Source organism: Macaca thibetana, chromosome 9 (genome assembly GCF_024542745.1).
Source record: "Macaca thibetana thibetana isolate TM-01 chromosome 9, ASM2454274v1, whole genome shotgun sequence".
Classification (NCBI taxonomy): Eukaryota; Metazoa; Chordata; class Mammalia; order Primates; family Cercopithecidae; genus Macaca; species Macaca thibetana.
In genome coordinates, this window is record NC_065586.1 from 46,023,190 (window position 1) to 46,039,148 (window position 15,959).

General features: G+C 40.3%; 1 protein-coding gene across 8 annotated transcripts in view; it reads right to left on the minus strand.

The window, feature by feature from the left end:
- The window catches only part of SHLD2 (shieldin complex subunit 2), an 87,500-nt gene that overhangs the window by 30,472 nt on the left and 41,069 nt on the right, over nucleotides 1-15,959 (minus strand). For 6 of the 8 annotated variants that reach the window (XM_050803834.1, XM_050803832.1, XM_050803836.1 and 3 more), the window contains 2 exons: nucleotides 8,340-9,872; nucleotides 3,100-3,207 (listed from right to left, as the gene is read on the minus strand). In XM_050803834.1, the coding sequence (XP_050659791.1) occupies nucleotides 3,100-3,207; nucleotides 8,340-9,867 (1,636 nt within the window). In that variant the 5' untranslated portion in view covers nucleotides 9,868-9,872. Of the gene's footprint in view, nucleotides 1-3,099; nucleotides 3,208-6,544; nucleotides 6,609-8,339; nucleotides 9,873-15,959 lie in introns of those variants that run through there. The other 2 variants (XM_050803838.1, XM_050803837.1) reach the window with 2 other exon arrangements.

Here is a 15,959-nt window from a genome sequence, read left to right on the forward strand (position 1 = left end):
TTAGCAGAGACAGGGTTTCACCTGTGTAGCCAGGATGGTCTTGATCTCCTGACCTCATGATCCATCCACCTCGGCCTCCCAAAGTGCTGGGATTACAGGCGTGAGCCACCGTGCCCGGCCTAATGATATTTTTTAACATTAATTTTGCATCCTGTTATATCACTGAATTCTCTTATTATTTAAATTTATTTTAACTTTGATCCCCTGGAGTTTTCAGGTATGTTATCAGGGCATTTGTAAATAGAGATAATTTCCATTCTTCTTTATCCATTCAGATGCCTCTTCTTTCTTTCTTAGAATCTTGCTCTGTCGCTTAGGCTGCAGTTCAATATAGTGGTACTCACTGCAACCTCCACCTCCCAGGTTCAGCCAATTCTCATGCCTTAGCCTCCTGAGTAGCTGGGACCACAGGCATGCACCATCACACCTGGCTAATTTTTCATCTTTTTAGTAGAGACAGGGTTTTGCTATGTTGGCCAGGCTGGTCTCGAACTCCTGGCCTCAAGTGATCTGCCCACCTTGGACTCCCAAAGTGCTGGGATTACAGGCATGAGCTGCCACACCAGGCCAGATGCCTCTTCTTGTCTAAGTGCATTGGCTGATAATTCTAGTACAAGATGAATAGTTGCAGAGATAGTAGACATCCTTATTTTTTTCCTGGTTTTAATGACAATGCCTCGAGTGCTTTTCTATTAAATAAGACACTGGCATTAGGACTAAGTATATCTATTTTATTGCTATAGTATTAATCATATTATAATTATAATGCTGTATTGATGCTATATTTATTTATTTAAGAAAAAAATTTTTTGAGACAAGGTCTGACTCCAGTCACCCAGGCTGAAGTGCTGTGGTACAATCATGGCTCACTGCAGCCTTGACTTTCTTTCCCACTTAAGCCTCCCCAGTAGCTGGAACTATAGGTGTACACCACTACACCTGGCTAATTTTTCCGTAGTTTTAGTAGAGATGAGGTTTCACCATATCGTCCAGGCTGGTGTCGAGCTCCAGGACCCAACTAACCCTCCTGTCTCAGCCACCCAGAGTGCCGGGATTACAGGCATAAGCCACTGTGCCAGGCTGATACTATATTTATTGATACTGAAAGGGAACGTATCCTAGTATATTACTAGTTAACAGTATTATACAAATGTTGATTTCCTGTTATTGATATTGTACTAAAGTTATATAAGATGTCACCACTGGGAGAAGCTAGATGAAGAGTTCATGGGACTTTATGTATTATTTTTGCAATTCCCTGTGATTCTATAATTTCACAGATAATATTTCAAATTTAAAAGTTTTTAAAAAAAAATTATCTGTATGCTAATAACTCTAAAATTTGCCTCTTAATTTTAAACTTGTCTTCTGAGTCCTGAACTTTGTTTCCAGTTCTTACATAACATCTCCACTTGAATATCTCAAAGATACCTAAAACTTAACACGCCTTGAAACATAGCCCTTTTCCCCATAAACCAGTTCCCTCTCAGTCTTTCCCAATAAAGGCTACCTAGTTACTTAAACCTGTAATCAAGTAGCAGTAGATTGTCCCTCTTCCCTCATCCCCAGACCCACATCATCAGAAAATCCTATTAACTCTATTTACAAATATATCTCAACTCTTTAGCTCCCATCATCTCTCAACTTCAGCTATTGTAATAACTTCCTAACCCTGATTCTACTCCATAATCAACCCTTCTTAACTAGAACCATGGCACTCCGTATCTTAGCCCTTTGTTAGTTTCCTTCACAGCACTCATTATCACCTGTAAATATTTTACTTATATGTCTGTTTCATTCATTTTTTTTGGTCTGTCTTCCACATGAGAACGTAAGCTCCATGAGGACAGGCACCATTGTACCCCCAGTGTACAGTAAGCACAGTGCCTAAAACAATGTCAACACATAACAAATATATATTGGATAGATGAAGAACTCTATTTTAGCTGTCTATGAAATATGTCAGAGTTTATTTTCTGCTAATGGGCCACCCTAGTATATAATGAAACCTTGCCCATTCCAAACACAGTTCTTGTTATTGTTGCTCTTCCCTTCCACTTGCTCTTTAAGAATTCAAAAGTTGGAATTCCATGCTCTATCTTCCATATACATCCTATAACTTTCCAATTATTCCAGTTATCTTCTTGTATAATCAGTATATTTCCCTAGCTATATTCTTGTATGATATTTCAGAATTTTATCAAATATATTTTGCCAGCTTATTATTTCTCCCTCTAATATTACTATGTTACTACTACATTATGTGCAGGTTCAACATCTTATATTCATTTCCTCACTTAATCTTCATAACAACCCTATAAGGTATGTATGTATTCTTATGTCCATTTCAAAGACAAGGAGACAGAGGTATAGTGAAGTGAAATAACTTGCCTAAAGACAGACTGGAAGTAAGAGGGCCAGGATTCAAATCCTGGTCTATCTGAGTACAGTGATCACAACCACAAGTTTATACTGCTTCCCTTACTTTGCTTTCTTTCTTTTTTTTAAAATTTTATTACCTAGAGAAGGAGATAGCTGCTAGTTTCTTCATTAAACAGCTTCTTTTAAAGAAGAGAAAACTGCACGTTAAAGAAGGAAGATAGCTTTTCTTAGCAGTGGTAAGTAGGAGAATAAGGATTCAAACCACAGCTGTCTGAATATGAGACCAATACATTTTTATTACCCCAAGGATTCTTAATCAGAGGCTCCGAAGTTCCACAGAAGAACATCAGAGGTCCATGGAATGCTTTACAATTATAAGCAAAATTTTGTGCCTATCTACATAAGTCCAGTTTTCTGAAGAAATGATCTAAAGATTCTCAAAGAGGTCTTTGACTCCCTAAAAGGTGAAGAACCACCACTATACTGACTGCCTAAGAAAACAAAACATGAGACCCAATACTTCTTAAAATAAATGTGATTCACAATGCACAGTTCATTTCTTAAAATTCTATTTTCATTCTTACTAATGAAAAGAAACCAATACTCTCCAACTGTTTAGAAAACATTTTGTAAAAGAACCATCTTAAGCCTAATCTTTCCTAGTATGTTTTTATACTTTAAACACTAATATATTATTTCATTTAAAATGTGCCTTACATTCTTCAGGCTGAATAGATGAATAACTCCCAAGATTTAATAACTGACTGCTAAATGTTGATTGTAGTACTGTCTCGCCAACCCATTGGTCCTCATGAATAACAACATCTAGAGAGAGAAAAAACATTCTGATTATGCCATAAATTCCTTTACAATGTGGTTAACTTACCAATCACAGCAAAATATTACGCATGCCTCCCATATACTGGGAAACTAGAGATCAAATAGGTTAAATAACCTGCCTAAAGGCATGAAATGACAAAACAGCAAATCTGAAATCTCAATCTAGGTAAATTAACAAAATTGCTTCTTTATATTCAAACAATATCAGTATGGAAGACCACTGCTCTATATTAAAAAAGTTTAACAGTTTTTGTTTACATAAGGCAAATGTTATCATGTATATTTCTGACAAGTTAAAAATAATTTTCTTAGGACCAGAAGGCGAAGTAGTGGTTCCAAAGCAGTAGTGCCTAGGAGAGTAATAATATTCGGTACGGACTGGTCCCTTCTACTATAAATATATCTGAATATGATATGAGGCATTCTTAACACACTTGATTATTTTTCCCTAAATACCACAATAATCATCTTCCATGGACGTTAAAAGTGAAAGACTTTGGAGGTAGGGAACATTTTCCAATTGGAAAGAGAGAGCTGTATATCTAAGACGGATAGAGTAGAATCATGTAGAACTAAACATATCAACAGGTAGAAACAATTGTAGGTAGAGCAAAACTTGTGAGCTGTAAAGAGAAAGAGGGGAAGGGAGCTATTTCTAAGGCAGGATCTAATCAGTATATAGTGTCAGAGGTATAAACATATATTAACAATAGCGAAATAATTTAGAGATAATGGGAAAGAAAACCAAGGATGTATAAATTCCAACTGATTACTTACAGATTTAGATTCCAGACCCTTTCCTCAGCTTCTGAACCTTTTATCCACAACAAACTAATGAAAATTCCCACCTGGATATTCTATTGGCTCCCCAAACTCAGCAATGTCCAAACCTGCTTTTCCTTTCACAGTGCCCAACTCATTTGTTGACACTATGCTGCTAATCAAGTAAACTAAAATCCCCACCTACCCCTCTGCTGCTTAAATGTGCCCATGCCCTGCCACTACTACTGTTTTACATCACACATTCCTTTCCCTCCCAACAGGTGCTTGTCCCCCCGCAACCCATTTCTTACAATGCTAATGAGTCATTTATTAGAGCATTAATGAGTTCAGACGAGTGATACGTCAGAGCATTAAAGAGTTCAGGTGACTTACTGAAAAACAGTGGCTCCCCACTGCCTAGCCAGGAAGAGCTAGTACAGCATTCAAGACTTTTCATGATCCAACATTCAAGATGCATGTTCTTCAGAAAAAAGGAACAGATGAGAAATTTCAAGGAGAGCGTTCTGAAAGCTAGGACTCTGAAGCCAATGTTGGATTAGTCACATGGTAATCACTAGCAGTGGATGGAGGGGATGGGTAGCCTGCCCTGGCCTCCTGGCTCCTTCCTGCCCTCTCACTGACATACCCCAGCTCCTAGTTCTTATTCTGTTTGCCCTTTAAACACTGTTGTTTCCCAGTGGTAAGTCCCCTGTCTTCATCTAATTCTAGTCAGTAGTCTCCCTTAGGTAATCCTTATTTTTGGCATCTCTTCATTCTATTGCTAGAAGTATAACAGCAAACTGTCTACTGTGTTGGTATTCAACAAGATCTGGAATACATCTGTTACTTAAAATTTTTCAGTTTGGGCCGGGTGTGGTGGCTCACACCTGTAATCCCAGAACTTTGGGAGGCCGAGGTGGGCGGATCACAAGGTCAGGAGTCTAAGACCAGCTCGGCCAACATGGTGAAACCCTGTCTCTACTAAAAATACAAAAATTAGTCAGGCGTGGTGGCGGGCTCCTGTAGTCCCACCTACTCGGGAGGCTGAGGTAGGAGAATCGCTTGAACCTGGGAGGCAGAGGTTGCACTGAGCCGAGATCACACCACTACACTCCAGCCTGGGCGACAGAGCAAGACTCCATCTCAAAAAAAAAAAAAAGAATTTTTCTGTTTGGGGGTATACATCAATAGGTAGTATGAACTGTCCAAGCTATCCAAGTAAGTTCACTGCCTCATTAGGACAACAGAAAAGGGTAGATTTTTTTTTTTCCGCAACGTTTCCATCTGTTCCACACAAAAGAAACTTATTCAGAAATCAGTGAACTAGATCGTCTTTTTCTTAAAAAGACAAAAAAAATCAGATTTTTTTAAAAAAGTTCATAGAAATCATTTAAATGTCTTATAATAGGAAAATGGTTAAGTAAATTGCATTAAAGCCATGTACCTAGTTGTTAACAACTATAGAGATGTTAGGAAAAAATACAGAGATTGCAGATTGAGTTTACACCTATCTAGGAAAACGGAAAAGGTCCCCGAGAGGTCCCTGGTAACACTAATTGCCTCAGTAAAATGACCATGGTCCAGGGTTCAGCCTCTTTTACACTCTGGGAAACTTAATTTTGTTAACATTCCAAAACTAGATTTCGGCTCTGCAACATAAGCTTGTACTAAATCAATTAATGAAACAAATCAAAGAAAAAAAAATTTTTTTTTCATTTACAACGAGGGATTAATTGCCCAAAAAAACAGTATTTCAGCTTGTTCTCACGCTGTGGGCAGCTCTACAACTAGAAAGCCAAATCACAAGCAAAGAGGTATTCAGCAAGCACTGAATCAGAACAGAGGGAGTTAGGTGAATTGAATCTCCAATAATATGATCACATATAAATAATAGCTAACACTGCCAGTGGGATGTGGCTATGCTAAGCCTGTTCATTACAATCTTGTGTTTACCTCTTTATAAAAGATTGTACTTGACAATCCTACAGGAACACCAAGGTACACTAGCTAAGGTTCTCATTCCTCCTGTAAACTATTTGCTAGGACTATCAATATTGCTTTGAAGTTTTCTTTTTCTAAATACCTCCTCCGTATCACATTCTTTCTTTAGATATTTTATTAAGCTTAATCAACTTCTTCCTGCTCTAATACACCGTGTGTCAATTTTGAATCAACAAAGAACATGTAACACAATATTAGATATGTTCGGTGAAAACATATTCTGGCCAGGCACGGTGGCTCACACCTGTAATCCTAGCACTTTGGGAGGCCAAGGTGGGCAAATCACCTGAGGACAGGAGTTTGAAACCAGCCTGGCCAACATGGTAAAACCCCGTCTCTACTAAAGATACAAAAATTAGCCAGGTGTGGTGGCGTGCACCTATAATCCCAGCTACTCAGGAGGCTGAAGCAGGAGAATCACCTGCACCCAGGAGGCAGAGGTTGCAGTGAGCCAAGATTGTGCCACTGCGCTCCAGCCTGGGCGACAGAGCAAGAGTCTGTCTCAAAAAATAAACAAAAAGAAATTAAATATTCTCTCTGGGTGCAGTGGCATGCGTACCTGTAGTCCTGGCCACTTGGGAGACTGAGGCAGGAGGCTCACTTGAGCCCAGGAGTTCAGAGTTGTAGCCGATTAGGTGTCTGCACTAAGCTTGCCATCAATATAGTGACTTCCTGGGAGTGGAGGACGACAGGTTTCCTAAGGAGGGGTGAACTGGTCCAGGTTGGAAACAAGGGAATGTTAAAAACACCATGGGCACGGTAGCTCACACCTGTAATCCTAGCACTTTGGGAGGCTGCAGCAGGAGGATCAATTGAGCCCAGGAGTTGGAGATCAGCCTGAGTAATGCAGTGAGACCCTGTCCCTATTAAACAAACAAACCAAAAAAAAAATTAAAATAACGATTTAAAAATTCTCATGCTGATCAGTAATGGGATTGTGCCCGTGAGTAGCCACTGCACTTGGCAACATAGCAAGACCCTGTCTCTTAAAAATAAATTAATTAAAAATAAATTAAAAATTAAAAAAACAAAATGTTCTTTATAGTTACAACTATACAGTAAGAGTATGAATTCTAGAGTCTAGGAGAAACCATAGCTTTGCCACTTCCTAGATGTATGACATTGGGCAACTTACTTTACTTCTCTGGGCTTCAGCTTCCTCAACTGAAAAATGGGGATAAAAATCAGTACCTTCCTCATATACTTGTTGTAATGAGATATGCATGTAAAGTCTAAAACAGGGTCTCACAAAGTAAGCTCCCAATAAATATGAGCTTCTATGTGTGACATATACTCACATGCACACACATTTTAAGGAGAACAGAGAAAATAACTGGAAGGTAACACTCTAGAACTCTACTGGTCGTTATATGAAGTTGGTATAATACCAGTTTTCTCCTTTCCATATTTCCAAGTGTAATTAAGATAATTTTAATAATAAAGCAATAGAAATCGATAACTGTTCCCTCAGTAAGAACATAATGTGCACAGCATTATTAGACATTAGGTAAAGAAGCAGAGGCTGGGCGCGGTGGCTCACGCCTGTAATCCCAGGACTTTGGGAGGCCGAGGCGGGTGGATCACAAGCTCAGGAGATGGAGACCATCCTGGCTAACACGGTGAAACACCCTCTCTACTAAAAAACACAAAACATTAACCAGGCGTGGTGGTGGGCACCTGTAGTCCCAGCTACTTGGGAGGCTGAGGCAGGAGAATGACATGAACCTGGGAGGCAGAGCTTGCAGTGAGCCGAGATCGTGCCACTGCACTCCAGCCTGGGTGACAGAGCGAGACTCTGTCTAAAAAAAAAAAAAAAAAAAAAAAAAAAAAACACAAGTGGAAAGGTCCAACTCTGTTGCTGGGGCTGGAGTGCAGTGGCCCAATTAAAGCTCACTGCAGCCTCAACCTCCTGGGCTCAAGCAATCCTCCCACGTCAGCCTCCTGAGTAGCTGGGACTACAGGCACATACAACTTATTTTATTTTTTGTAGAGACAGGGTCTCACTAAGTTGCCAAGGCTGGTCTCAAATTCCTGGCCTCAAGCAATCTTCCTGCCTCAGCCTCCCAAAGTGCTAGGACTACAAGTGTGACCCACTGCACCTGATTAGGGGATGCTTATTAAAGGAGGGGATAAGTGGGGCAGAGCTCAGAAGGACAGAACAGAGACCCAGAAGTGGCAATGGGCAGGAGAGTGGACAGTGGAAAGGAGAACAATGCAGATGCGATAAAGGGATCAATTATGCTGAGCTCAGAAGAGGCAAATGACTACAGAGTCTTCAAAGACTAAGTGGGAGAAAAGCAAAAACAAAACTTAGCTTTATAAAATAAGCTACCACTATACCATAATGACCTCACCTGTGAGTAAAATTATATCTCCAAGAAACACTGTAAATGCCCAAAATGCTGCAGTCCTCCACAGAAAAACTTTCTTCTTAGTTTCTGATTGGTCAATTACTGTAACTGTTGCTAAAGGCACTTTAGAGCCAGAATTTGGTCCGAATTTTATGTTTATTTCCTTCACATGGCATGGAGATAGCACCATGACTAAACAATTATACTTCTGGCTTTTAGAATCACAGTTTTTTATTAATGACGTTTTTTTAATACCCTTAAATTCAGACACATTCCTCTGATCCACTTCTACAGCAGAATCTCCTTCATTAGAAATCAACTTCATTTTCTTAGCTACTTGAAGGACTCGAGACACAGCTTCAGACTGGCCCACCTTATCTTCAGAGGTGCAGCTTCTTTTAATAGCACTTTTGTGAAAGGTATTTAGCTGGGAACACAGTATTCCTGAGCTACATAACTCAATACGTATCTCATTTGGTGGCAGTTCATCTTCAGAACTGAAAAGTTCTTGAGATTCTGTATTTTCTTCAAGACCTTTATCAGAGTTTATGTGAATGTGGCTATTTTCTGTTTTAGGACAAACAGGACTAAAAAGTTCAAGAGAATATGCTTGGTTTTGTCCACTTTCATATGCATCTGTAAAATCATCAAGCTGAATTGAATTCTCTTCAGGTATTCTTATCTCCCCGTAACTTGCCTTTGGTTCAGTCTCCATGTTTGCATTCCCTTTATTTATAGGACTCTGCCCTTTATCTTTCTTTTGAGCTAAAAAAGCAACCTGGCTGGAGGTAATTATACTGAGAAATTCAGTATCAGTTGATATTTTAAGGTCTGAGACCTTCCTAACTGCTCCTTCAGACCTTGGCTTATATACTGCGTTCGAGGAAAATAATCCCAAACACTGGTTTTGTATTTCATGATATTCTGCCGGCACACACTCTCTTTGTACCACTTCAGGCCCTATATTAATTTGTTCAGTACTACAAACCAAATCCAACATAGCTGCACACTTATGGCTTAACTGACACAAATCTGTGTTAAAGTTCTGACCACATATGTCTGACTGATGTTTAGGCTGTTCATCTATAATTTTATTTTCACGGAGAAGCTTTTGATACTTTTCTTCTTCAGTTAAATGCGGAACTGCGCTTTTAAATCCACATATTTGCATATTAGAGCTAGTTACATCACTCAGTCTAGAGGAGTGAATCTTCTGGGATTCTATATTCTGTGTTTCAGAAACAGAATGTACAAAGTCATCTTTCACATGAACATGTCTATTCATACAGTTTGTTAAGAAATGACCACTAAGAAGATCTGGAGAACCAATAGATTCTGGGACTTCACAGTTTTCAAGATTGTTGTGCGGTTTTTCATCCTTCAGATATAAAGAATGTTGACTGCATAAAAGCTGAATTTTTTTCCAGGGGTCAGCAACGGACATTAAAGAAACTGTGTCTTGTGATACTGTCATTTTCAGTGGAGCAACTGGAGCACCCCAAAAAATGTGGACTTGAGATCCTCCACTCATGATTTCTGATAAAAATGAAATATCCAAAATTAATATATTGCCAGCATATTTTTGCATATGGATATTAACTTAATAATGTACCAAAAGAAAATATAATAACCGAGTCAAAAACATAATTAACATAGGTGATTTTTTGACATGCCATTTAATTATATAAAATTCATAAATACACAAGAAATTATGAAAGAGAAATCAAAATATTCACAAAACTTTTTCACTTAAAGACTCTCTTTAGGCCGGGTGCAGTGGCTTATGCCTGTAATCCCAGCTTTGGGAGGCCGAGGTGGGTGGATCACAAGGTCAGGAGATCGAGACGATCCTGGCTAACAGCATGAAATCCTGTCTCTACTAAAAATACAAAAAATTAGCTGGGCGTGGTGGCTCATGCCTGTAGTCCCCCACTTGAAGGCCCAGGCAGAAGAATCGCTTGAACCCAGGAGGCAGAGGTTGCAGTGAGCTGAGATTGTGCCACCGCTGCACTCTAGCCTGGGCAACAGAGCAAGACTCCACCTTGGAAAGAAAAAAAAAGATTCTCTTTAAGGGAAATAAAGCTAAGTACGCTCACATCAAACAGGTAAATAGGTTTTTAGTATGTTTATTTCATTTGAGAGGGAGTCTTGCTCTGTTGCCCAGGCTGGAGTGCAGTGTTGCCATCTAGGCTCACTGCAACCTCCGCCTCCTGGGTTCAACCAGTTCTCCTGCTTCAGCCTCCTGATTAGCTGGGATTACAGTCTGCGCCACCATACCTGGCTAATTTTTGTACTTTGAGTAGATACGGGGTTTTACCATGTCGTCCAGGTTGGTCTCAAACTCCTGACCTCAAGTGATCCGCCCTCCTCCACCTCTCAAAGTGCCGGGATTAGAGGTGTGAGCCACCATGCCTGGCCTGTTTATTTCTTATGTTGTAAAAACTTGCCCCATTTAAATAACAAGTTAGTAAAAAACGGGAAAAGAGGCATTTGTTTAACTATATTACAGTCACCTTTAAATTACTCATTTTTGGGCAGAGCACAGTGGTTCACGCCTGTCATTGTAGCACTTTGGGAGGCTGAGGGGGTGGATCACTTGAGGTCAGAAGTTCAAGACCAGGCAGGCCAAGATGCTGAAACCCTCTCTCTACTAAAAATACAAAAATTGGCCAGGTGTGATGGCCCATGCCTATAGCCTCAGCTACTCGGGAGTCTGAGGCAAGAGAATCGCTTGAACCCAGGAGGAGGAAGTTGCAGTGAGCCAAGATCTTGCCACTGCACTCCAGCCTGCGTGACAAAGCGAGACTCCATTTAAAAAAAAAAAAAAAAAATTACTCATTTTTGGCCAGCCATGGTGACTCACACCTGTAATCCCAGCACTTTGGGAGGCTGAGGTGGGAGGATCGCTTGAGACCAGGAGTTCGAGGCCAGCCTGGACAACATAATAAGACCCCCATCTCTACAAAAAAATTTAAAAACTAAAAAATTTCTTAAAATTAGCTGGACATAGTGGTGAAATGCCTATAGTCCCAGTTACTAGGGAGGCTGAGGTAGGAGGATTACTTGAGCCTGAGAGTCAGATATTGCAGTGAGCCATGATCACACCACTGCACTTCAGTCTGAGTGACAGAGTGAGACCCTCTCTTTAATTAATTAATTAATTAATTTAGAGACAGAGTTTTGTTCTTGTTGCCCAGTCTGGAGTGTAATGAAGCTATCTCTGCTCACTGCAACCTCCCGCCTCCCAGGTTCAAGCGATTTTCCTGTCTCAGCCTACCGAGTAGCTGGGATTATAGCCGCCCACCACCAAGCCCAGCTAATTTTAGTTTTTTTAGTAAAGATGGGAGTGTCACCATTTTTGGCCAGGCTGGTCTCGAACTCCTGACCTCAAGTGATCCACTCGCCTCGGCCTCCCAAAGTGTTGGGATTACGGGCGTGAGCCACCGTGCCTGATGAGACCCTCTCTTTAAAAAAATGATTAAGAATCACTATTATTGCTGTAACTACATATTCCAACCTCATTTAATCCTCACAGAAAGAATAACCTTCATAAGGAATAACTGGTATATTAGCTGTTCTATTGCATGTCATTATTAGATATACCATTAGGGGACCTAAATAGCACAGCAAAAGCCTTCAAGTTCAAAATATATTAATATATCAAACCCAAGTGGAAGGAGAAATATATTATCTTGAAATGTTGGTTGGGGCCAGGCGTGGTGGCTCACACCTGTAATCCCAGCACTTTGGGAGGCTGAAGTGGGCGGATCACCTAAGGTCAGGAGTTCAAGACCAGCCTGGCTAACATGTGAAACCTCATCTCTACTAAAAATACAAAAATTACCAGGGTGTGATGGCACGAGCCTGTAGTCTCAGCTACTAGGGAGGCTGAGGCAGGAGAATCGCTTGAACCCGGGAGGCTGCAGTGAGCCAAGATCGTGCCACTGCACTCCAGCACTCTAGCCTGGGTGACAGAGTGATACTCTGCCTCAAAAAAAAAAAAAAAAAAAAAAAAAGGTGGTGGGGATAGATATATGCAAATCAAATGCATAACATTACCATGATAATGAACTCTCCTCCATCAGATCTTTGGCTTTCTTCTCCAATGGTTTCTTCCCTTTAGCTTCATTTTATTTTATTTTTATTTTATATTTTATTTTATTATTTTATTTTATATTTTTTGAGTCAGGGTCTCGCTCTGTCACCCAGGCTGGAGTGCAATGGTGCAATCATGGCTCACTGCAGCCTCAAGCTCCTGGGCTCAAGCTATCTATCATCCAGCCACAGCATCCCAAATAGCTGTGACTACAGGCACATACTGTCACGCTCAGCTACAAACTTCTAAAAATAAAACCAAAACCCCCCCACAAACTTGTTTGTTGTTTCTTACATCTCATTTCTCCTTTAATCTTCTACTACTTCTCTCCAACCATTTTGCTATAGAAATTTTCACGATGGAAACCAATGACCGTCTAAAAGCCAAATCCAAATGTCAGTTTTCAATACTTTTACTGCCATTAGAAACTGTTTATCAATCCCTCTTGCCTGAAACATTCTGCTTTTTTGACTCTGTGAGACCACCATATTGGAATTCTTTTGTACTTAAGACAGATACGTATCGGATTATTCCTTCAATCACTCACGTAACAAACACACAACACTACGTGCTGGGCATTATGCTAGGCCCTGGGAATTCAAAACAATAATAGAGAGCTTTAAGGAGCTTAATTTCTGATAGGAAAAACAAACTGACAATTATAAAAAGTGATAGGAGGCCAGGAGCCTTGGCTCATGCCTGTAATCTCAGGACTTTGGGAGGCTGAAGCAGGTGGATCACCTGAGGTCAGGAGTTCAAGACCAGCTTAGGCAATATGGTAAAACTCTGTCTCTACTAAAAATACAAAAATTAGCCAGGTGTGGTGGCACATGCCTGTAATCCCAGCTACTCAGGAGCCTGAGGCACAAGAATCGCTTGAACCCGGAGGTAGAAGTTGCAGTGAGCTGAGATCACACCACTGCACTCCAGCCTGGGTAACTCTGTCTCAAAAAATAAAAGAAACAAACAAAAAAGTGATAGGAGCTACTATAGGATTAAAAGGAAGGGACAGCATCTCTAAGAGAGAAGCCTGGGACAATTCAACCAATGTGGAACTGCCCATTATTTGCATTTTTCGTAGGCTCTTAGGATTACAGTTAATCACAAAATTTTGGAACTGAATTTTATTAATGTTCAGAAAAAAAGTCATATAATAAAGCCCCCGAGTCATTCCCCACCCCAAAATAGGGCCCAGGAAAGCTGCTCTAATTGCCTTACCCAAGGGACAGGCCCTATTATTGGTAATCTTCAAAATGTTTAAAAGGCGTATATGACATTTACTGCTTCTGTGTCCTCACTTAATATTTTCTCCTGACTTTCATTTCCTGTCTCTGATAAGACAATAATGAAGTCCAAATTGCCAAATAAGAACTCACAGTGCTTCACCACTGCAGTTGTAAAACTCTCTCCTTAGTTTCTAGAACATTACTCTTTCCTAAGCAGTTCTTCTACCTCTCCAATTTTTCTCTCTTCCTCCTTGGGCCACCTCTTTCCATTCCACACACTTCTAGAGAATTTCATCCTATTCCATTCATATAACTACCATATATCCAACTGTGCTTTACAAATCTATACTGAGCCAATCTCTCTCCCAAACTTCAGACTTATATTTCTAGCATTACTATATTTGACAGGATCACAGTAGAATCAAAGGCAAGATTCAAAGCCCTACTTGCCTTCTAGGCAGGGGAAGATAGTAGAGCATAAAGGGGTGACACGAAGCAGTCCTGAGGGTTCACAGGATCTCCCAGGGCAAGAAATATCTGAGATGAATGCGAGTTCCATAAAGCACAAGGTTTTTTTTGTTTTGTTTTGTTTTGTTTTTTGAGATGGAGTCTCGCTCTTGTTGCCCAGGCTGGAGTGCAATGGCACGATCTCAGCTCACCACAACTTCTGCCTCCTGGGTTCAAGCGATTCTCCTGCCTCAGCCTCCCAAGTAGCTGAGATTATAGGTATGCACCACCATGCCCAGCTAATTTTGTATTTTTAGTAGAGACGGGGTTTCTCCATGTAAGTCAGGCTGGTCTTGAACTCCCAACCTCAGGTGATCCGCCCGCCTCGGCCTCCCAAAGTGCTGGGATTAGAGGCAAGAGCCACTGTGCCTGGCGGTACAAGGTTATGATATATAACTGTTATTTCAGTGTGCCTTTACTTATTTGTCTAAATCAGGGGTGTCTAATCTTTTGGCTTCCCTGGACCACAGTGGAGGAAGAAGAATTGTCTTGGGCCACATATAAAATACAGTTAACACTAATGACAGCTAATGAGCTAAAAAAAAAAAAAAAAAAAAAAAAATTGCAGGCTGGGCACAGTGGTTCACGCTTGTAATCCCAGCACTTTGGGAGGCCAAGGTAGGCAGATCACTCGAGGTCAGGAGTTTGAAACCAGCCTGGTCAACATGGTAAAACCCCATCTCTACTAAAAATACAAAAATTAGCTAGGAGTGGTGGCGCTCACCTGTAATCCCAGCTACTCCAGAGGCTGAGGCAGGAGAATCGCTTGAACCCAGGAGGTGGAGGTTGCAGTGAGCCAAGATTGGGCCACTGTACTCCAGCCTGGACAACAGAGCGAGACTCTGTCTCAAAAATATCTCAAAAAAACTCATAATGTTTTAAGAAAGTTTACAAACTCATGTTGGGTTGCATTTAAAGCCGTCCTGGACCGCATGCAGCCCCGCGGGCTGTGGGTTGAACAAGCTTGGTCTAAACAAATACCCTTGTAAGTGTGGAACTGTTACTCTACCTTCCCCACCCCCTCAAAAAAAAACTTGACTAGAAAGTGGCCCTATTAATTCAAAAAATAGTGAATTTTTTAAAAGTGTTTATAACAAAGGCTACTGCTACTAAATACTCCAATTTATAGGAGTTGTGAGTATGTGAGTAGGAGGATGAAGACTGGTAAGGACAGGGGAAAACAAAATATTTATGACAGCCAAATTATACAGACAGAAAAGTTATGGACAACTGATTAATTTCAATGATTCTAGGATATGTTTTAGGTGTACTCAGAGGGTTAAAGCTCATTAAGATATCAGAGGAAACTTGCAAGTACATATCCATTACTACAGTTAATAATTACACAATTTCTCAATCTGCAGAAGGCCGCTTCAGTCAGAAAGATCAATACAACCATAATCCTTTATCTTTAGAGTGGTCAGAGTCTGATGAATGGGTCAAAGATTTCTAAAACAGGATGAACTGTATCAGCAGGTTTTGTCTTTGCAGAACACTGCAACTAAAAAAAATGCTTATTACAAAACATGTATCATTAAGAGAGTGCTTTTTCCCTCTTGTTACCAGGGAGGGAAAAAACTCCCTGCAGTGATGCCTTTTCATGTCTATTTTACCAAAAACACCAAGAAATCATAAAGTTGCTCAATAGCATCAAATGACAAAGAAGTCACATGGGATTGTAATTAAAAGCAAGGGATTTGGAACAAGAGAGATGTGGGTCCAAATTCCTACTCTGCAACTTACTCAAACTTGAAATTATTGAAGTTAAGTGATAGCTACATGGGGTTCATTATA